This window comes from Rhinolophus hipposideros (assembly GCF_964194185.1).
Source record: "Rhinolophus hipposideros genome assembly, chromosome: 16".
NCBI lineage: Eukaryota > Metazoa > Chordata > Mammalia > Chiroptera > Rhinolophidae > Rhinolophus > Rhinolophus hipposideros.
This window is the reverse complement of record NC_138062.1, coordinates 59,810,626-59,833,173: the sequence shown is the minus strand read 5'-3', so window position 1 is coordinate 59,833,173 and position 22,548 is coordinate 59,810,626. Positions and strand designations below refer to the sequence as shown.

Genomic DNA, 22,548 nt, shown 5'->3' with positions numbered 1-22,548 from the left:
TTTCTTTGGCTATCTTTTGTGGTTTTTTGGCTGTCTTTTGTGGTTCCATACAAATTTTAGGATTAGTGGTTCTGGTTCTGTGTGTGCGCATGCACGTGCGCCCAAGGTGGCTCACACCAGAAGAGTTGAGGAAACCAGGCCCTTCGCGATGGCCTCTCTCTGGCCAGCATTCTAACTAAGTCTTGTAAGTGGCCTGCAGGTGTCTCCACCCTCTTCCGTGTCACACATGGACCCCGAGCATGTTTGAACCAATTGGATGTGGAAAAAGCTGGTTCCTTGTAATGTTTTTCATTTCAGTTATTGTATTCAAGTCTGCTTGGTTCTTTCTTATACTTTTTGTTGAAGTTCTCCCTAAGGCCCTCTATTCCATTAAAATTTAGTGAGCCTCCTTAGGACCATTTATTTGCATTATTTATCAGGCAAATTACTTACCTCCTTTTCCTTCGGGATTTTTTTCTGGTGATTTTTCTTTTTCCTTCATTTGAGATTTTGCCTTTTCATTTTCACTTTGTATATAGGAATTAAACAAAACAGCTCTCTCCCAGGCTTGAAAAAGTGGCCTGATGCAGAAATGCGCTGTGGAATGAGTGCGGGTGGGAGCCAATCAGGCGCCTGCAGAACTGCAGTGCCCTGTGACATCGCTTGCTCCCTTTGTTGGGCCGGGAACGCACTTCTACCAGACTTACTTCTACCAGAGCCCCTGGTAGAGCCTGCCGCTCTGTGGAGGTGGGGCCGACGAACAGCCTCAGCCGTCTGTTTGTCTCGTTTGCTGTCAGCTGTTCAGTCCCTCGCTTGTCTTGCAGACTGTGTTCTGTATATGCATGTGCTGCCCTTGCTCCCAGGAGCAGTGAGGACAGCAGCCCCAGCCCCTCCAGTTGCTCATTCGGGGAAGCCATTGGCATTTTAGCAACTGGACTCCAGCAGCCCTGCGTCAGTGAACTCAGGCAGAACTTAAAAGCAAAATGTTTATTGGAGTGTTGTACAAAAAAGTTTCCAATCAGAAAATGTGTGTTACAAATAATGGGAGGAAAAAACAGACCACACATTTGGCATGCACCTTAAAGTCGCCACCACCCGCCTGCAAGGTAGTCCAGCCGTAGTTCTGGAAGCTGCCACTGCCCAGCGTGCACGTGTGCTGGGGCCGGCGTGACGTGCTGCCTGGACGAGCATCAGCTGCTTGGCTGTGCCAACGGGGGCAGAACTGCTGGGTCTCTACATCAACCTTGGCTAAGAGCCAAGCTACTGTGTTCTAGGTAGGCACCCAGCCCTGGCTCCAGACTCAGTGGGAGGGCGTCAAGGCACCCCCCCCTTCCCAGCGGCCAGTCCAGCTCTTTTCTAGGAGGGGTGCTGGGCTCGGACAGAGAAGCCCCTTCATTCTAAGTGGCTTAGGGCTAAGCTTAAGTACACGTGCACTGTTTCCCAGGCGATAGCCAGCAATGTCACACTGGTTTCTGCTCCGTTTCCAAAGGATTATCCATGAGTGTCACCAACCATCCTCCAGTGGCCAACTGGCGACCCAGTCTAGCTGTCCCTCCCCCAAACTGCCAATACCCATCGTTGCCCAACCCTCCTCCTCCCTTCCTGTCCACAAGCTCAGCTGGGCAGACTGTTCCAGCAAATCAGACAAAAATTCCAGAACAGAACTCTGATCCCCCAGATTCCCAGTGTCAGGATGTCAGTGCCCCATGTCTGGGGTCTACTACGACCCTCTTCTATGGCTGCACCTCACCCTGTCCTGCCACTCAGTGTCACATGGTTCCTGCTATGGGGGGTGGGGACGGGGACAGCCCTCAGCCTCAGGGGCCCTGGAAGCACTCCTGGGAAAGATCACACATGGGGTACAGGGTGCTCCACTGCCAAGGCAGGCAAGCCCTCTGGGGCCCACCAGAACTTTCCATTAAGTTATTCTGATGCCCCACCTCCTTCCATGGCTGGGAACATAGGGTAGCCAGGCCACAGGAAGATCTCAGATCTGTAAAGACCCATAAAGCAAAGGCTGCGGGCGGACTCGAGACGAAACAGCTCACTTGGGTAGTCAGCCAGCACTCTCCTGGCCATAAGCAATTCCTAAGGAAAGCCAGGCCCGAGGGTGTGCCCAGGACAGGGCAGGCATGCTGCTCCCGGCCGCTAAGGCAGCATGTCACCACGGCTCAGTGCTGCATCTGTAAGACTTGAGCTGTGCTTCTGGAAGGAGTTTGCTGTCTGGGGCTCAGAGCTCACCGAAACAGCCCCCCGCCCCGGGACTATCCCCATGACCCTGGCCCAAGCCCCTGAAGCAGGATCGGCAATCTGAGTACTGACCAATGTAAAAAAATAAATATCCATTAAAAAAATAACTTCTGTGTAGTAGGTGGGGGGTATAAATGGCAGGCTAATGCAGAGGGGGTCGCTGGGCAGCCAGAGCTGGCCTGTGTAATGGGGAGCCACCTTAAAGGGGTGAGCTGGTGGTGGCCTGTCTGAGTAACATTATTTCAGCATGAGCGATACAGACAGAAACAAGGTTAGCGATATATAGGCATAAGAATATACATGAGCCGGCGGGAGGAGACACTCAACCCTGCACACAGGCGTGGCGGTCCACTGCTTCACCCTGAAGCCAGTATCTCCAACAGGAGGGCAGGAAGTGGTTGTTCCACATGGACACTGTTCTGAGACCCAAGGCATTTTCTGCTGAGCTTGTCACACTTGACCCCTTACTGGTGACAAATCTTTGATCGGGAAGTGTCCCTGTCCCCAGGTTTCCTTCTCTTCTGTCCTGTTGGTCTTGCTTCAGAAGCACAAGGGTCAGGCATCCAGAAAGGGAGAAAAAGCCCCCCCATGGTGCCCCGATTCACACAGGCTGACAAGCCCCATCTGCCACCTGATGCCATCAGAGCAGGAGTTGGGAACGTGCAACTTCCAAGCACCCAGACACTGCCTTCTGGTTTCCAGTTGACTGAGCTGCCAAACTCCACAGGGGTGCCCCTGCCACTGCCAGGCAGGAACCTGGATTCTGAATTTGGTTTTTAAAAGCTTAGTAACACAAACAGCTATTGAATCCCTGCACAGTTCCTGTGCCTACCTCCAGGCCTGCGGCTCAGGCCTGGTCTGCGACGGAGGCAGGCTCTCCAAGCCTCCAAGCCCAAACCCATCAGCCATTCAGTTCCTGGGCCTCAGATCCAACCAACAGGGAAACTGTCACCAAAAAAAGTCTGGACAGTGGCGAAGGGGGAAGAGGAGCCCATGGAAACCCACCCCCACATTCTGACAGTTTGCTTAAAAATTCTCTAGAAATGTATCAAGGACTAAAGAAAGCCAATGATATAAAAATAGTTTTCAGTGGCTCTGGGTAAAGAAAGATGTGTGATGAGGCATATTCTGTTCACATCACACGGCAGCCTCGTGAGGTGGTCCTGGGGTCCCCCTGGGAGGAAGAAAGGACGGCAGCAGTTAGGTGGGTCCGGGAGACAGGCGTGTGCCCCCCTGGCTAGGCAGGCAGCTGGCGGCCCCCACCCCTTGCCAGGGAGGGGCTGGACCAGCCCAGCGCCTGAGCCACCTCAGGAAGACCAATCCTCCACCAGATGACAGAGCCAGTGGCGACAGCCTCAACTGTTCCCGTTGCAGACCTGTCTATGTCTCTCTTAACTCTGTTCTGAGCTACACATCACAATTTTATGTCTCATGCACCACAAGTCTCATAACATCTAACACAGTGTGGTCCTGGGCTCTCAATCTTCTCCCCAAAAACCATTATTTAAGTTACTAGTCTCTCAGACAAGGAATCATGCTACCAGAGAACATTCGCTGAGATCCCCAGGGCTACGTTGGTGCCACTTCGAGAGGCAATCAGCTTTCAACACCCCACTTTTGGCTCCCTGGGCCACTACCCCAAGATGCACACAAGTTAAGACTCAGAGGCAAGGAGAACTACTCACGGCCGTCTCTGGGTTGTGGAGCCCAGTGGAGACAGGGACAAGGGGTGGGTGGTACCAAGGAGAGGCCGAGGGCAGCTCTGCCCAGAGCTGTAGCAACCCAAGTGAGCATGGTTTTGGGGGTCCAGCCAGCAAGGCTAAGGGGTGTGCGTGCATGCATGTGCACGCCCAAGTGTATACCTGGGATCCTACCTGCTGATGGAAAAGGTCCTCCTCACCAAACTCAGCTCCCTCTTCTTCTCCCTCCTCCCCATTCTCAGCCTCACGCGCCACTGAGGACTGCTTCACTGTTCTGACAGCCACTTCCTGTTTGAGACAAGAGCCATGGCCACTCAACCCCCAGGGGTGGGGGGCCCAGCCCACAGTGGTGGCAGTCAGCATGCTCTTGCAGGTGTCACCAAGCTGCAGAGCGCCATCCAGGGACACTCATGGGCTCTGCCGGCCTAAGTTCCAGCTCAGAGCTCCTGCACCAGCCTGTGGGGTGGGGTCGGGTGGGCTGAACAAAGGAGACCTCAGGACTGTGGCAGAGGAACCCCACACCCCAGCCCCAGGCACCCACCTCCCCACTGGCGTTGACCAGGACGGTCCGGAAGCTCTCGCCTGTGCTCCAGCTGTTCTGGCTCTTCCACACGAGCGTCGAGGGGGGGCTGGGGGCCACCCCTGCACCAGCTGCCCACACCTGGGGACACAGGAGGGCCTCCTCATCAATGCTGGCTGCAGTCCTGGTGGCGTATGCCAGCAGCTGGTCCTCCATCACAATGCCCCTTCATTGCCCCAGGAAATTTATTGGGCAATATTGGGGAGCAGTGTGTTTCTCCAGGGCCCATCAGCTCCAAGTCGTTGTCCTTCAATCTAGTTGTGGAGGGCGCAGCTCAGCTCCAAGTCCAGTCGCCATTTTCAATCTTTAATTGCAGGGGGCGCACCCACCACCCCATGTGGGAATTGAACTGGAAACCTTGTTAAGAGCTCACGCTCTAACCAAGTGAGCCATCTAGCCGCCCCTGCCCCAGGAATTTAATCCTTCCAGCCCTACTGGGTCCTGCCCAGGGACGATGGTCACCAGGGTATGAAAGAAGAGACTGAGATCCACAGTAGCCAAGGACAGTCATTTTGGCAAACAGGCCAAGCCGGACTCTGAAGCCCGTCAGCTCCAGGGCCCACACCCATGACTGTTCCATCTCTTACCAATGCCTGCTGGCCCACATAGCCTGGACCCAGACTGCCTCCACTGTGGGACCTGGCATGTCACCGAGGCCTCCAAAGGGTTCCAGGGAGGGTGCAATGGAGCAACGCCGGCACCGATGATGTGTACAGTAGGCAGCTGTTCCCAGAGCCAGGAGCTCAGCCAGCACCCAGCCCCAAGCCATGTCCTGCTTCTCACAACCTGTCGCCTGTGTGGCTGCCACTGTGACCTCCATCCCACCGCCTGTCAGTCCACCAGTCCTTCTGCAACCACCTACCGTGACGGTCTGGCCAGCACGCAGCACGTACTTGGGTGTGAACTTGTAGGCAATCTCCTCCCCTTCCAGGACCTGCCTCTTGACCTTCCAGTTCCCCAGAGACTGGTCCTGGAAATGGGACACCGTCTGACACAATTCTGGAAGACCCAGCCCACAGCCCCAGCGCCTGGCCCCTCACCTTGTCGGAGCTGTTCTTCAGCTGCACAAACCTGCCCTCCAGGTCGACCTCCTCGATGCTGACGCTGCCCGAGGCCGAGGCCTGCTGGGCCCGGTGGAAGCTGCCACCGCCGCCACCTGACCCGATGCTGCTGGAGCCTGTGCCTGGCGGCTCCTCGGCCTCCAGCCGCCTCCGCTTGCTGCGGCCTGAGCGCCCTGCAGTGGCCATACTGCTGCCGCTGCTGCTCGAAGTGGCCCTCGAGATGGTGACCCGTGACGACGGGCTGGGGGACAGCTTCAGCCTGAGAGGGACATCGGGTGACTGGCAGTGAGAGCCAGGACAGCCCCTCCTGCCCTGCCCCAGGTCCGTCCCCGCCCCCGCCCCGCCCCTCCTGGCCCCGCCCCCAGCCCCGCCCCCCCACCTCTCCTCCTCGCCCTCCAGCAGCTTGCGGTAGGCGCTGATCTCCATGTCCAGGGCCAGCTTGACGTCCAGCAGCTCCTGGTACTCCGCCAGCTGCTGCTGCATCACGTCTCGCATCTCCGTCATCTCCAGCTCCTTGGCGTCCAGCATCTTCCGGAACTTGTCGCGCTCCCCAGCCATAGCCTCCTCCAGCTCGCGGATCCGATCCTCGGCTGCATTTGCCTGGGGAGGGGTCCGAGGTCCAGGTCAGGGGGAGATAGGGGTTCAACAGCGGGCCAGCCCCACTCAGGGCACAGAAAGGACAGTAGAGGGCATGGCCAGCTCCCGACCTCCGAGGCTGCATCTACTGCCCAGGGGCAGAAGAAAGGACCTGCAAGGATCGTGGGGCAGGAAGGGGACTCCCATGCGTCACCTGCTTCTGGAGGCCAGACAGCTGGTAACTGAGGGATTCGACCCGCATGTGCGCCTCCTTCAGCTCCTCACGGGCAGCGCTGGCGGCCTTGTCATTCTGCTCAGAACTCAGCTTGGCGCTGTCCAGCTGAGGGGACAGGGCGAGTGAGGAGCCAGGTGTGGGGCAGAGGGGCCGCCATCCACCTGCTGCCTGCCCGCCCACTGCCCTCCTGCCACCGTACCTTGGCCTGGTAGGTCTGCTCCAGCTCTAGGCGGTACAGACGCACTTGCTCATCGTGCTGGCTGCGCAGCTCCTCCAGTGCCTGTGCCATCTTGAAGTCGTACTCCTGCTGCCGGCTGCTGTCCACCTCTACCAGGCGCCGCTCGTGCCGCCGCCGCGTCTCCCGCACCTCCTGGGGACAGAGCGCGGTAATCCCGTCCTGGTCACCAGTACCCTCAACCCAAGTGCCAGGTGTGAGCAAGGGTACCAACAGTGAACCTCTGGGGAGTCGCCCCGGTTACGTGTTCACATTTCACAGTCACCAGAGAGAACACAGTCCAAGTGTCTGTCAGCAGGTGACAGACAAACATAACGTGTCCCATCCAAACCCTGGAATATTACTCGGCCATGAAAAGGAGGGAGGCGCTGACATTCACCATGTGAACAGACCTTGAGCACACAGTGCTCAGTGAGAAGCCAGACACACAGGCCACACAGTGTGTGATTCCACTTATGGGAAACGTCCAAACAGGCGCGTCCACAGACAGGATGCGGGTTAGTGGTTGTCTGCTAATGGGGACTGGGCTTATTTTGGACGATGGAATGTTCTGGAATTAGAGGTGATGGTTGCTCAACTCTGTGAATGTACTAAAACCACTGTAAATCACACACTTTGAAAGCTTTGAGGTATGGGAATATTTCAATAAAGCTGTTATGTAAGAAAAGAATTCCTGACTGGGCCCATCCCAGGTGCCCAGGGCCTGAGATAGAGGCCTGGCTATGAGGACAGCTGTGGAACGAGACAGTGACACAGCTGAATAAACCAGCTGACGGGCCCCCACGTCACATGTCCCACGAGTGCAGCTGCCCAGGCACATGGCGAGCTGGGGACTTTAGGGGAGAAGGCTCCACTCTCACACTCACGCTACCTCAGAAATCAGTCACTGTTACTGTGTCATCGGTCCCTAAGAACAACAGAAATGCTCCTCAAGGAATCCAGTCCTTCTCACAGGGAACTGATGCCACCGCGGGAGCCATGACAGCACACCCACCTTCACCACAGCCCGCCAGGCTCTCGTCATGCTCCTCTTCATGGCCCCGCTCCAGGAGCTCGTCACAGCCCACCCTGGGGACCCCCTCCAGGAGTTCTTCCTGGGTGCCTTCCTGCTTCCCTGTGCGGGCCTCTTCACGGGTCCCCTGACATATAGGGGTGCCTTGACCGGCCCCCCCTCAGCTGCCCTCCCGGCCGCCTCCCCAGCTCCCCTGGTGGCCCTGGTTGTCATGGAACCTGGCTGGAGCCGCAGACCATTCTTTGGCTGCATGGCCGTCCTCCCACCAGCAGCTCTGCAGGGCAGTGACCACATAAACCAGTCAGGCCCCAGGGTTCCATTCTGGGCCATGACAGCACAGTGGGCTGAGTGATGACGAGGTGGGAGGACCCTCATGTCGGCCCCCTCCCAGAGGGCACAGGACCACAGCTCTACTTGTGGGGACCTCGGTCTCTGCCAGCCAGGCCTGGCCAAGCCCAGGGACAGAGGCCCAAGGATTAGGAGGTCAGGGGAGGGAAGCACATGGCCCGCACCCATCCTTTGATAGGGAGGGAGTAAAACAGGCTTAATGGTGGCCCCATAAAGGTATGTCTGTGCCCTAATCCCCAGAACCTGAGTGGGACCTTATTTGGAAGAAGGGACTTTGCAGATGTGGTTAAGTTATTGGTCTCAAAATGAGATCATTCTGGATTATCCAGGTGGGCCCTAAACTTAGTTCATAAGTGTCCATGTAAGAGACAGAAAAGTGACATCAGCCTTACCCCGGAGTGAGAAGACCCCTTCCTCTCTCCCCTTAAAGTTACAAGTCTGACAGCTGTAACTCAACCAAGGACCCTGCTCAGCACACAAACATGTTTGAGATCCCAGCATGGGGACATGTGAAGGTGGTTGAATGGAATGAGCAGCAGAGGCGGGCCGCGGAAGGGCAAACGGGGCACAGATGCAGTCCCCTGCTCCCGGCGTGCTGGCGCGTTGGCAGCGGGTGCAGGATTGGGGCTGCAGCCCTCGCACAGCAGCCGGGGTCGGCAGGGGCACAAGCCACATTCCGACCTAAGTGGTGACGGGCAGAGACGCGCACACCGTGGGGGGAGCCGTGGACTAGAGGCCGCCCTTACGGCCGGGCGGCAAAGAGCAGACTCGCGAACCACCTTGGACAGCACAGCGTGCCGGCAGCCACTGGTTTCAAAAAGGAGGCGCCGGGAGCGTCACCGACCGCCACATCGCACCACAGGGGTGGGGCCCTGAGATCGAATGACCCGGATACAGAGGGGACGCCCACCACCCCGGGGAATACTGGGCGCTTTCCATGACCGAGGCAGCACCACCAGTCCAGATCCGGGAGGCGCCCCACGCAGGTCAGAAAACGAATTTGCGCGATAGCACCACCTGCTGGAAAGGAGAGGAAAGACGTCCGCTTATCAGCCTGATGATTTGCCAAGAGCTAGACAGCATCTAAACCGGAGTTCGCTGCCTCAAATCCACAGGCAGAGAAACGAGCCATCGGGTACCATGAATAACCAAGGGTACCACACTCCCTGACTTCAAATTATACTATAAAGCCACAATAGTCAAAACATGGTACTAGCAGAAAAACAGACACAGACCAAGGGGACAGAACTGAGAGCCCAGCAATAAACACACTCAACATGGGCAATTAATTTTCAACAAAGGAACTCAAAACATTCCATGAAGAAAGGATGGTCTCTTTAATAAATGGTGCTGGGAAAACTGGACGATCACATGCAAAAGAGTGAAACTAGACTGCCATCTAATGCCATAGACAAAAATTAACTCAAAATGGATTAAAGACTTAAATATAAGACTTGAAACAATAGAACAGAGAATAAAACATAGGCACTAAATTTACAGACCTTGATCTCAGATGGGTTTTTGTGAACTTGACTCCAAAAGCAAGAGAAAAGAAAAAATTAACGAACGGGAGTAGGTCAAACTAGGAGCTTCTGCACAGCCAAAGAAACGACCAACAAAACAAAAGGCAACCAGGTGAATGCGAGAAGACATGTGCAAACGACATTTCTGATAAGGGGCGAATATCCAAAATACATAAAGAACTCACACAACTCAACAACAAAATCCAATTAAAAATTGGGCAGAGGACCTGAGCAGACACTTTTCTAAGGAAGACATCCAAATGGCCAACAGATACATGAAAAGACGCTTAACACCACTAGCTCTCAGGGAAATGCAACTAAAAACCACAATGAGGTACCACCTTACACCTGCTAGAATGGCTATTATCAATAAGTAACAAGTGTTGGTGAGGATGTAGAGAAAAGGGAACCCTGGTACACTGTTGGTGGAAATGTAAATTGGTGCAGCCAGTGTGGAAAATATGGAGGTTCCTCAAAAAATTAAAAATAGAATTACCTTATGACCCAGCAATCCCACTTCTGGGTATTCCTCCGAAGATATATGCAGCCCTATGTTCATTGCAGCATTATTTACAATAGCCAATATATGGAAGCAACCTAAATGTCCATCAGCAGATAAAGACAATGTGGTATATATACAATGGAGTATTACTTGGCCATAAACAATGAATGGAATCTTGCCATTTGCGACAACATGGATGGACTTAGAAGGTATTGTGCTAAGTGAAATAAGTCAGACAGAGAAAGACAAATACCATATAATCTCACATGTGGAATCTAAAAACAAAACAATTGAATAAACAAAAGAGAAACAGAGCCTGAGGAGCAGAGAACAAGCTGGTAGATGCCCAAGGGGACAGAGTGGGGGAATTGGAAAATACATTGTAAATCATATACCTGTAAGGAATCAATATAAGTAACAGATCAGCACTGCTCTACATATTATTCATAGTGACCATTTTAGCACACTCGTTTTTAGATGTGGTTTTATCACCTAGAGAAAGAAAGGAAGAGAGAGAGAGAGAGAGAGAGAGAGAGAGAGAGAAAGAAAGAAGGAGAGAAAGAAAGAAAGAAAGAAAGAAAGAAAGAAAGAAAGAAAGACCACATAGATATTCATTCCCTTGGTTTGAATATGGAGTTCTCTCTGCACATCCAATTGGTTCAAACATGCTCGGGGTCCATGTGTGACACGGAAGAGGGTGGAGACACCTGCAGGCCACTTACAAGACTTAGTTAGAATGCTGACCAGAGAGAGAGGCCATCGCCAAGGGCTTGGTTTCCTTAACTCTTCTGGTGTGAGCCACCTTGGGCGCATGTGCACACACAGAACCAGAACCACTAATCCTAAAATTTGTATGGAACCACAAAAGACCCCTGATAGCCAAATAAATTTTGAGGACAAAGAGAGGTATCCCGCACCCTGCTAAGAAAGTAGTACAAAGCTACCGCCATCAGCAGTGTGAAGGTGGCATGAAAACACAATCAATGGAGCCAAGTACAGCCCAGATAAGCCCGTGCTTATGTGGTCAATTAATCTTTGACAAAGGCGGCGAGGATGTACAACAGGGTAAAGAAAGACAGGCTCTTCATGAGTGGTGTGGGAAGACGGGACAGACACGTGCCCGCAGCACACTGAGACCCACCTCCTCGAAGACACTCTTGCGGAAGTCCAGCTCTTCCTGCAGGCTCTGACAGCGATTCTCCAGGTCCACGCGCATCAGCGTCTCCTTCTCCAGCTGTTTTTTGGCCACTGAGTGACCATCCTCTGCCTGGGAAATGCAGGACAACAAGCTGAGGTGATTCTCTGCTTCACCACATGGCTCTTCGTGCCTGGGGGAGCCCCTTAAATACACAAACTCCAATGTGGGTGTCAACTGGGTTAGGGGTCTGCAGGCCGCTGGCATCTGAGCCCCAGGCTGCTCACACCTACACGACATCCCTCAGCCACCCGCACATGCACACCAGCTTGAGGCCTCCCGTCTCCAGACTGGGGGCTGCCCAGGGCCTACCTTGGCCAGCTGGGCCCGAAGCTCAGCCACGTCGCTCTCGAGGCTATGCTTGTCACTGAGGGCAGCAGCCAGCTCTGCCTCACTCCGGTGGAACAGGGACTCCAGGTCCTTCACACGGCCCTGGGCCACTGTGAGCTCGCCCTCCCTCTTCTTGGAGCTAAAAGTCAAGAGCAGCAACAGCCAGAAGGGGTAAGCAGCTTTGCACACAGGAAGGGCCAACAAGTTCACTTCTGCCTCTGAGCAATGGGCCCTTTTGCTTAGCGCGAGCCTGACCCACCCTGGCTCTCAGGTAAGGGAGCCTCGCCTATCGGCACAAAAGGTGACCCTTCTTCAAACCTGCCCCATACCATCGGGACTCTGTTAACTGACAAATACAAGCACTCAAAAAACCCTCAAGGCATGGGTGCTCATGTCCTTTCCTGAGATTTTTGGACACGGAAAGGATCATTTAGGGGAGAACTCTGATTTTTTTAAAAGTTAATGTATAATTTATTAAAGTTATAAACTAAAACCCTGGTCCCTGAAAAGCTGACCTCCTTTGTAAACTTAAGCTATGTTAAGAGGGTCTCGGTAGTCTAACAGACAGTTATCTCTAATATCGAGCATTTAAGATGCCAAATAGATTCTTTAACAAATAACTCTTAATAGTGTGAACTTTATGTTCTTAGACATTTCTGAATGTAATTCTAAATCTTCTCGGGGTTGAAAGTTTACCCACCTCGCCCTCCAGGGAACTGACTGGACCATACCCAGCAGCTGTGGCAATAGCCAGGCTCCCCCTTGGCACTGCTACCACCGGGGCCTGGTTGCTCTCTATGGGGGTTGTCTTGGGCACTGTGGAGGTTCAGCAGCACCCCTGGCCCCACCCACTGATATCAGGAGCACCCCCAGTCATGACAACCACAAATGTCCCCAGACATCGCTCAGTGTCCCCCGGGGGCAGTCACCCTGGGTGAAAACCACTGGGAACACGACACTGCCTCAGCTCGCCTGAGGTGGGGTGGCCTCAAGACCAGTGACTCAGCCTGGAGAACGCTGTCCTCGTGCCAGGTACATCTGGAAACAGCCCTGCCCTCACGAGACAGAGATGACAGTAAATATGCTGCCTGCTAATCTGCTGTCAGAACAGATGAGTCGGGAGATGGGGACCAGGCTTGTGCCAGGTGGAGGCTGCACCTTTAAGTGGCACAGGCCCTGCAGGAGGGGACCCTGGGAATGAGCCAGGCCCAGAATGTCCAGAAGTGCAAAGGGGATGAGCTGTGCCTGGCAGGTTCGAGACCACCAACAAGGCCAGGGTGACTGAGCAGAGAGATCAGGATATGTGGAAAATTTCTAAACAACTTTATCCAATTTTAGGTTCTGCAGAACTACATGGAATGGTCCAGAATGCAGGGGCACTCACTGGCTTACGCACCTGTCTTAATTTGTTGGGTCCTCTACAGCGCTACCTGCGATTCTGTCATCATGGGGATTTAGTGATAAATTTGTCAGGAAAAGAAAAGCACTGGATGTGACCTGTCGGGAAATTCAAATTTGGGGTGACAGCCCACCCACTTGTAGCCCTGGAGGGGCTCGCAGACCTGAAACAGGAAGTCAGGCCGCCAAGGAGCACCTGGAGATCTGTAATTGCTCAAGGCGGGAGACTGGAATGGGTGCACCAGGGCCCAGTGTGTCCAGGAAGCCTTCTTTCTAGAGCAAGGCCCTTAACAATTAAGTCATTAGCCCAGATGTTTACAGCCCCTCCCTCCAGGACCACTGCATTCCACACTCTTTATTGTCATCCTGTTTTAAATGTCTGCAGACCCCACCATGCCCAGAAGGAGGCGAGTCTCACTTAGAGGCCAAGGAAAATGACTGGTCTGAGGGCACAGTTGCCACCCAAAGAGGTCACAGAACAATGGGACCAGCCTAACCAAGCCACAGGAGCCACTGGTGGCAAACTCCCAGATGCTGGAACATGGCAGCAGCCAGGACATCAGGTCACAGAGGACATGGATCAGCAAGCCGCCTGAGGCTCGCTACGTCAAAGAGCATCATCGACATGTAACTGTATCCACCTTTAGTTTAAAAGGCGGACAAGAAACGCTGGCAGAAATGTCTGCCAGCAATCCGTCGGGGTGGGGCTGGCAGCTCACAGAGACCTTTATTTTTCTCTTTAAACTATCTTGCCTTTCCCGCTTTCTCCACAGTGAGCATCTATGACTGACAAGCAGAAAAAAACGTAACTTCTTCTTCCAGGAGTAGCCGGGCAGAAGGTCAACCCTGAACTTCCACGTTACGATTGCGGCTCATGCCACATAACAATGTAGCTCACTCATTAACCAGGCGGATTTCCGAAACTGAACTTTCCAGTCATTTTCCTGTAAACCTAAATCTGCTCATAAGCTTGCACCACACACATAAATCTTATTAATTAAAACGCCTATTAATCAAAAAAAAAAAAAGAAAGAAAAAGGATAAAAATAAGAAAATGCTGCAAGCGTGAAGGTGGCTCTGTCGGCTGCTGGGACTACGAGAGGGCCTCAGGAACCAGGGTCCAGGCCTGGGTCACAGCCAGGCTAAGGGACCAGTCCCCAACCCTGTGCCTCAGTTTCCCCCTCTGTAAATGGCGATGACAATCGGGCCTGCTGGGGTCACTGTGAGGATGAAAGGGGATCACACCTGAACTGGTGTGTTATTCATGGTATCCCCTTTATTACTTTAAATTGTATTTAAATTACTTTATTACTTCTGTATTTAAATTACTTTATTACTTCTGCTATCACCTCCAGCACCACCTTGCTCTCCAAATTTCCAGAGCCCTTTCTCATAAGCAGGCAACAGAACATGCTTTGCAAATAAAAGCCTCCAGCCTGAAGGTCGCCTGTCCATGCCTTGGCCTGTTAGGGCAGGGGCGTGCGGAAGCTGGCCCCAACATTTCCCAGTGTGGGGACCCTGAGAGGAGGCAGAGGACAAAGCAATGAGGGTTGGCACACCAGTGGCTCCCAAATCCAGGGCAGAGGAAGGAGGTGGCGGGTCCTTGAGGACGCTGAACATTACAGCCTGAAGGAGGAGGTGGGCCCAGCACTCCCAGGTCCCCTAGATTCAGTCTCAGGAGAGCTGCTTGGGTTCAAAACCCTCCTCAGGCCAAGTTATGCTTGAGGTGTAGAGAAATAAGGTGGTTGGGGGCAGATAGAAGGTCAGTGCTGCCTGAGTGGGGGCCCCGCTCAGACCCCATCCCATGTTCTCAGAGTGGTCCCCGCCACAGGAGTTGAGGGGATAAGGAGGTGGTGAGAAGCCACTGCCCCCAGCAGCCTCCCGCCCTGCACACACATGGCCCTGGGGTTGGGACATTATGCCAGCTGCACCCCGTACCTTTTGTTGGCCTCTTCCACCTCAGCCCTCAGTTTCCCTATTTCGATCTGTAGCTGGGCGCGCTCTCGGGCAGTCTCATCCAGCAGTCTGCGGGTATCAGCCAGCTCTGACTCGTACAATGTCTTGATGCCACTCACCTGGGAGGACAGCAGGGTCCAGGTGAAGGAACCCCCCAACCCCGACAGCGTGCGTCCAGGCAGGCCTGTTGTGGGACACACGCCTACTGACCCCAGAGGCCTCCCAACCAGCTCAGTCCTGCCCAACCCGGTCGACCCCTGCCCGCCCGACCTGGCCCCGTCACTTGTCTCCTGCCAGGTCATACCCACCAGCTGGGTGCACAACTCATATTTCCCCTTGGCCTTCTTGGCCCCACCCTCCCCGTCAAAGTGCACAGGGCCACGCACATGTGTTCACAAACCAGGACAGTGAGACAACCCCACTGGGTTAGCTAGAGTCAAAAAGATGGACGGTTACAAATGTTAGCGAGGACGTGGAGAAATGGGAACCTGCGTCGGTGGCTGGTGCAGCCGCTGTGGAAGACAGTCTGGCAGATGGTCCCTCAGCTGGTTAAACAGGTAAGGTCAGATATGGACTCCTGGCCCCCTTTCACAGATGGGAAAACGAGGCACAGAACAATAAACTGCCCTCCCTGACCTGAGAAGATACGGGACAGAGCAGGTCTGCTGGAGGCAATTCCAAGAGGACACACGAGGTGGGAGCAGACAAAGCAAGCTTCTCCCTCCTGTACCCTGGCTGCCTCCCACAGCCCCCACCCACACACAGCAAGGGCCCGCCCTCCCACGAAGGTGTCACCTTGGGCCGCCCTCTCCATTTCTGTCCTCTGGGAACTGTCTTCTGGAATAAACTCTGAATTCACAAAAAGCCGCTGGCTACACTCTATAAAGATAGTTGCACCTGGGTTCACATGCCTGTCTTTGCCCTGTCTCCTGTCATTTTACCTTCCAGAACTCTCCTGAGCTCCAGGGAGGTTCTACATAGACAAGGTCTCCTGCACCTCCCCCGATGGCATGCCTGCTGGGGACCCTTGTCCCGCGCCCTCCCTTCCCTGGACAGGAGGATCTTGGGCCAGACCAACACGACAGGAAACTAGGGCAAGATCAGAACTGAGCCGGGTTGGAGCACAGGACACAAGGGGAACCAGCAATTCTCAGACTGGACTTTAGGTTTTTTGATATTTTGTTCACCGTGGATTTGTTGCATTCATTTTAATTTTTAAAAATATTTCATTAAAATGTTACTTATCCCATCAGCCCAGCGTAACCATCAGAAAACATCAGACCCCAATAGAGGGGCATCTACCAAACTCCTGACCTGCTGCCCTCGTGACTGCCCAGGACATGAAAAATGAGGAACGTGTCAGAAACTGTCACAGCCCAGAGGGGCCCAAGACGTGACACCTGTCATGTGGGATCCTGGATGGGGTCCTAGGACCTCAGGGGAAAACTAAGGAAAGGTGAACAAAGAGTGGGTGTTGGTTAAGGAAGATGTATCAATACTGGTAAGTTAGTCCTAAGAAATACTAACTAAAGATGTAAACAGGAAACTGGCTTGGGGTACACAGGAACTCTGTACCACCTTTGCCATTCTTCTGTAAATCTTAAACTGGCCTAAAAACCTGGTTAAATGTTTAAAAATATATCATAGTTCATCCCCATGACTGAGATTTTGGCCCTCCCATTAGATTACGTGCCTGAGGCGAGTGCCCCCCTTACCCTTCTCCCGGACCCTGGCCCATCTCGGTGTCTTGTTTAAAGTACTTATGTTCTTCTCGGGGTGTTTCCGGTGTGTGTGCTAATAAGGCAGTTATCTATAACCAGGCCTGCAAACTCATGCCCAGGGCAGAAACTCCAGCCCACTGCCTGTTTTTGTCCAGCCTGCAAGCCCAGGATGGTTTTTAAGTTTTTAAATGACTGAGGAAAAGAAAAGAGCTATTTTGTGACGCAGGCGATTACATGAATGCCCACTTCAGCCCATATGCACAAAGCTTTACCGGCACAGGCCGACGCGCTCCTCCACATGCCATCCGTGGCAGCTTTCCCACTGTAAAGGCCCAGTCAAGTAGTAGTTGTGACTGAGACCGTCCCGCCCACAGAGCTGAAAATGACTGGCTTTTTTCAGAAAACGTCTGCTGACCCCAATCTACGGCACTGGGATGATTTAGAAAATTCTTGTGTAGAGGACGAGCAGACAGCGGATCTCTTTCAGACCACTAACAGGTGCTCTCTGCACCTGTGACCCTCACTGTGGTCACTGCTGAAGCCTGGGGCACCAAGCGGGAGAGGGACAGCTTAGGCCTTTTGTTTTTTACTGCTTGCATCAAGCTTGAGGAATCCCGACAAATGTGTGAGTACTGTTGGCTTGGGATGGGGATGGGGACAGACAACCCCAGGTGGCCTTTTCCTTGTTGCCTATGTCCCTCCGGGGACAAAATCACTCCGTTGAGAAACAGCTCTGCATGTAAAGCAAAACATGGGTTCCCACGGGCAGACACAGGCTCCCTCCCCTAAGCTCCAAGAGCCCAGCCCAGTCCCTCCTCCTTTGTTCCACTTGGGGAACACCCCCCCACCCCCACCCCAAGCAGCAACAAGACACCTGTGCTGGTAAGGGAAAAGAAACTGAAGCCTGGAGGAACTTAACACCCCTTTGGGAAGGCTCCCTGGAGAACCTTCCCTCCCTCGCTGTTCCATCCCTCCCGTCTCCCAGCGCCCAAGAGCTTCCTCAAACACAAATCTGGCCGGCATGCCACCCCACCACCCTGCTTCCAGAGCTCCTCCAGCAACAGCAGCGCTGACTACTCACTTCAGTGCTGCCCACCCAAGTACTGCCCACCCAGCCAACAGGTACCAACTGACAGCCAATGGGAAAGGCCTGGAAAGTACACGGGCTGGGTTTGTGTGGAAGTGTGAAGGAGAGAGTACGTGTGGACGCGACAAAGGCCCCAGCTGCTGGGAAGGGACACGAAGCTTTCATTTTACCTTGGGCGTCTGAATTGCTCGGGTTGTATTACAAACATATGGGATGCTTCTAGTATTTTAAATGGCAGCTTCAAAGTGTTCCTTAAGTGGCTTCTCAGCCCTGACATTAATGGCATTTGGGGCCACCCTGGGCACTGTGGGATGTTAAAGAGCAGCCCCAGTTGTGACGACCACAGATGTCCTCTGGAGGGCAGGATCACCTGGAGGGAGTGTTCAGGTAACCTGCACACTCCCCGGTGTGACATGTCCACGTCTCCTGCAGCCAGCTGCCCAGCTCCCTGCAGGCATCCCAGCCACTCACAGCCCACTCCCCTCCAGCCTGGCCAGCCTGGCCAGCCTGCTCACCTCTAATGGCCTCAACCTGTCACTCACTGACTTCCTGCCCGGGCCCCACTGTCATTTCCAGGTCACTCCCTCCAGATAGCCCTCGATGACCACCTGTACCCACTGCTCCAGGTCCCCTTCACTCAGCAGTAAAGACAAGCATTATCACCTCAGTCCCTCAAGTAGCAGGAAGCTTCTGGAGAACAAGCTAGTTGAATCTCCCAGCCCTGTCATTGCCTAGAGCCCCCCACAGCCTTGGAGCCCTGAAGGTCACAGTGCAGCAGGCTTACCCCACCAAAGCCCTTTGCTCCCAGGTGTTAGCTTGCATTCCAACAACCCTTAGTAACAGAGAAATAGGCAAAAGCCAGACAGGTAGGGGGCGGGGCAAGTTGCCTAGGCCCGCCCCTGAATGTGACCATGCCCACCCAGTGGGGCCAGTACCCTGCTCCCTTGCCACTTCCACCATGCTCACCAGGCCCAGCAGTATGGCAGGTCAGTGCAAGTCTCACCCCATTTAGAGGTGGGGAAACTGAGACCAGGGGAAAGACAAGAAACCAGCTCAAACATGTCGCGCTGATCAGCCTGGCAGGCAGGAACTGGGCCGGCATGCTGAGGACCCTCGCACTGCAGAGGCAGGTGGTAACGCTCAGTGTGGGACAATTCTAGTCCCATGTACAGGTGACAAAACAGGCTTCAAAAGGCCGAGTGACCTGCCCAAGGTCACACAGATTAAAGGCAGAGTTTGGACCCCAAGTCTGAATTCAACCCGGAGCAACCTAGGACACTCCCAACCACCAGATGGTTTTCCTTCCCCAACACCCAAGCCCCTCTTTCTGAGCTGTTTCCTGTCCCCCTGACTATTAAACAGGGACCACAGAACCCAGAACCCAGACGAGTGCCTCTGCTGGACACCAGCCTTGTATTCTATTGCCTTTACAGATAACCCCTGTAAAACACAATTGTTAGGTTCCTAAAAAATGCCGTGTTATGCAAATCCGTGTTATACGAAACAAAGAACTAGAATAAAAAAGGGGGTTAGGTTCCAAAAATTAAAATAAAAACCATACTATTATATTTTTATAATTAAGAGAAGTATCTTTATTAAAGCGATTTTCACCAAAAGTGTAACATGTTAATATGTATTAAATGTTTTCTTCGTCATCAATACTAAGCTTTTATTACATTCTTTGTTCAGGAATTTCCCTAATTTTGAATGAGATATATTTTTGCTCTTAAAAGCTCTTATTGGGCCGGCTGGGTGGCTCAGGTGGTTGGAGTGCCGAACTCCTAAGGCGGATGTCGCCGGTTGGATTCCCACATGGGCCAATGAGCTGTGCCCTCTACAGCTAAAATTGTGAACAATGGCTCTCCCTGGAGCTGGGCCGCCCTGACCTAAGGTGGGGAGCAGCAGGAGGTTGGCGTGCTGCTGTGAGGCACCCACCAGCGACCAGTGGCCTGGGGCGGGGGGAGGCTCTTATTATGCTCCACGTTGTTCCGGGATTTCTCTAATTCTCAAACTGTGTTTAGAATGAAACCCTGTTCTACGATGTGTTGTACGAGGGTTTCCCCCAATTCTCGAGCTGTGTTAGAGCAAAATTGGGTTACAGAGGTGTGGTGTTATGGGGGAGGGGGGGCGGAGGGGGTTACTTGTATTTTACAAAACAAACACTAATTCATCGTGGCCCCATAGACAAGCCCAAAAGGTGCGTATTAAAACGCAGAGACTCAAAATGGTTAAGTGACTTGCCCAAAGTCACATAGAGGGCAAGTGGTTCTCAGAAATGACCACCCTCCCATCTGCTCCTCTCCCAGAAGTCCATCATTTGGCCCATTCTCCCGATGGGGAAGGCGAGGCTCTGAGTAGCTGTGCAGGCTCCCGGACCCACCTCCCACCAGGCTCACCAGAAACCACGTGGTGAGTACTTCCCACTTTTTCCGAGGACCCCTTGAGTTGGGCGGGGCCAGCGGAAGGGAGAAAAGAGGAGAGGGGTTTGAGTTGGCAGCCGCAGCCCGCGAGCCCGACAGACCCCCCCGCCGGGTCCTCCGGGACCCCCCCCCCGCCCTCACCACCCCTTAGGGGGCGGGGCTTACCCAGCCCCTCCGCCGTCAGTCTGCAGTGAAGCTGCGCCCCACGTGACTCCTTCCCCAAGACCTCGCGTCTCTCCTCACAACTCCTGGTGGTGGGGAGGCGGGGTGGACAGGGCCTACCAGGCTTCTATCCAACAGCCAAGGGGGTCCGAGGCCAATTAAGGGCCTCCCAAATTTCCTCGGGACCCCCGAGGCACCAGACCCCCTCTCCTCCGACCCCACCCTATCCCAGGCCCGGGTTGAAGACAGGTCTCCTACTGCCCGACCGCCAAGCCAGTCCCCAAACGCCCCAGGACTCATCAAGGGACACCTGCAAAGTTCCACGGAGCACTGAAACCACGTGATTCTCCCAGGGACAGCCCCTCCTTAGGGACCCTCAGAGGGCAGGAGCCTCCAATCTCCGAGACCACAGAACCGCCTCCAATTTTCTCCCGGGACACCCGAACCACCAAACGGAACCCCGGAGACTCCCCGGCTCCCTTGGGGGCGGGACCTCGCCTAACTCACACCCCCTCCCAGTGCCCCCCGATTTCCTCGAATCCCTTGGTGCGTGGGGCTTGCCCCGCCGTGCACCGCTCACTCAGGACCCCAGGCCTCCTGAGGACCCTGCAAAGGACGGTTCTACCGCCGACGGCACTCCTCAGGGGATACCCGCTCCCCGCTGGCGCCCTCGGTGGGCGGGGCCTGCCCCAGCGTGCACCCCTCACTGAGGGCCCCCCAGACTTTCTGGGGTCCCGTCGGTGGACCCCCCCAGAGTCCGGGGCCCGCGCCCACCTCGCGCGTGGTCACCTCCTCCCTCTCGGAGATCTTGAGCAGGAGCCGGTCGTTCTCCAGCTCGAGCGCGCGGACGCGGTCGATGTAATGCGCCAGTCGGTCATTGAGCTCGCGCAGCTCCTCCTTCTCCTGCAGTCGCGACAGGCGCGTAGGCGACAGCGGCGTGGCGGGCCCGCCCGCGCGGCCGGGCAACGGCGTGGCCATGGCGGCGGCGGCGACGGCACCGACGGCTCGGGGCCCGCGCGGCTCGGGACACCGGCCGCGGATCAGCGGGCTCATTCAATCCGAGACTCCGACCAAGATGGCGCTCGCTGCCCGCTGCTGTCGCCGCGGGGCAGCCTAGGACTTGTAGTCCGGCCGGCGCCGCGCGCGGGGCACGCCGGGAGTTGTAGTTTCCTGCGAGGGTGGGGTGGGGGAGGAACTCTAGCTCAGTTTCCCTCTCTGTCATTAGCTACTATTCATTAAACAGCTAGCAGAAGGCGCGGCGTCCAGAACCAAAGCACCGGTTTCAAAATCCCAGTTTGGCCACCATATGAAACTGGGTTTCTTTCCAGTGCCTCAGTTTACCCACCTGAATCACCTACCTATCTCTTTGGAGTCTCATTAAAATTAAAAGTGGTGAAGGACCCTTAAAAACATGCTCAGTGACTTCACTTATTTGTGGAATCTTAAAAAACAACAAAAATGAGCTCATAGAAAGAAAGAACAGATGGGGGGCAAGAAATGGGTGAAAGGGGTCCAGTTACAAGACAAGTAAGTCCTGGGGACACAATGTACAGCATGGCAACTATAATTAACAATACTCTATTGTACATTTGAAAGTTGCTAAGTCAGTAGATCTTAAAAGTTCTCATCACAAGAAAATAAATGGTAACTGTGTGTGGTTGTTAACTAGACTCACGGTGGTGATCAGGTCACAATATTTACAAGTAGCAAATCACTGCCTCACATACCTGAAACTATCACATGTCAATTACACCTCAGTTTAAAAACATGCTCGGAGAAAGAAGCCAGACACAAAACGCACATGCTATATAAAACCCCCACCAGAGGCCAATCGATAAAGCATGGAAGCTTGGGCCCCATCCCTCCCTGCAGTGGGGGTTCGTCCTGTTCCTTATAGGAGGACATGGAGTAACATCCCTGCTCTCCCCTCACCTGATTCCGGAAGCTGGCGTGTCCACTAACCGCCTCCAGTCCGGACAATCAAAAATAGCTCCAGACATTGCCCCATGTCACCTGGGGCAAGAGGAACAAATTTTCCCCACTGGAGAATTACTTCCTTCCTGTACCCCTGGAAGTTGCCAGGTGTTCTTTCTGTCCAAAGAACCCCTCCCCACACATCACACCTGGGGAACTGGCTAAAACTACCTCCCTCAGGAACCCTAGCCAATCCACCAAGGTACTCACCAATCCTGACACCTGATACGCACTCACTAATCCCCTCTAACCAGAAACACAGGGCTGATCCCTAGAACCCAAGCAGCACGGAGTCCCTGGCTAA

General features: G+C 54.1%; 1 protein-coding gene across 2 annotated transcripts; it reads right to left on the bottom strand.

The window, feature by feature from the left end:
- Positions 1-953: 953 nt before the first annotated feature.
- Positions 954-21,350, bottom strand: LMNB2 (lamin B2). 2 transcript variants are annotated; one of them, XM_081077642.1, is made up of 12 exons: positions 21,045-21,350; positions 14,863-14,999; positions 11,509-11,665; positions 11,143-11,268; positions 6,581-6,751; positions 6,361-6,486; positions 5,950-6,170; positions 5,550-5,829; positions 5,372-5,479; positions 4,471-4,590; positions 4,104-4,217; positions 954-3,403 (listed from the first exon to the last, which is right to left on the bottom strand). In XM_081077642.1, the coding sequence occupies exons 1-12, from the start codon at positions 21,321-21,323 to the stop codon at positions 3,362-3,364; spliced, it is 1,881 nt and encodes a 626-aa protein (XP_080933768.1). In that variant the 5' UTR covers positions 21,324-21,350; the 3' UTR covers positions 954-3,361. The 2 variants fall into 2 exon arrangements, with proteins under 2 accessions (XP_080933768.1, XP_080933767.1); XM_081077641.1 differs by lacking the exon at positions 954-3,403 and having other exon boundaries at positions 3,763-4,217.
- Positions 21,351-22,548: the final 1,198 nt, after the last annotated feature.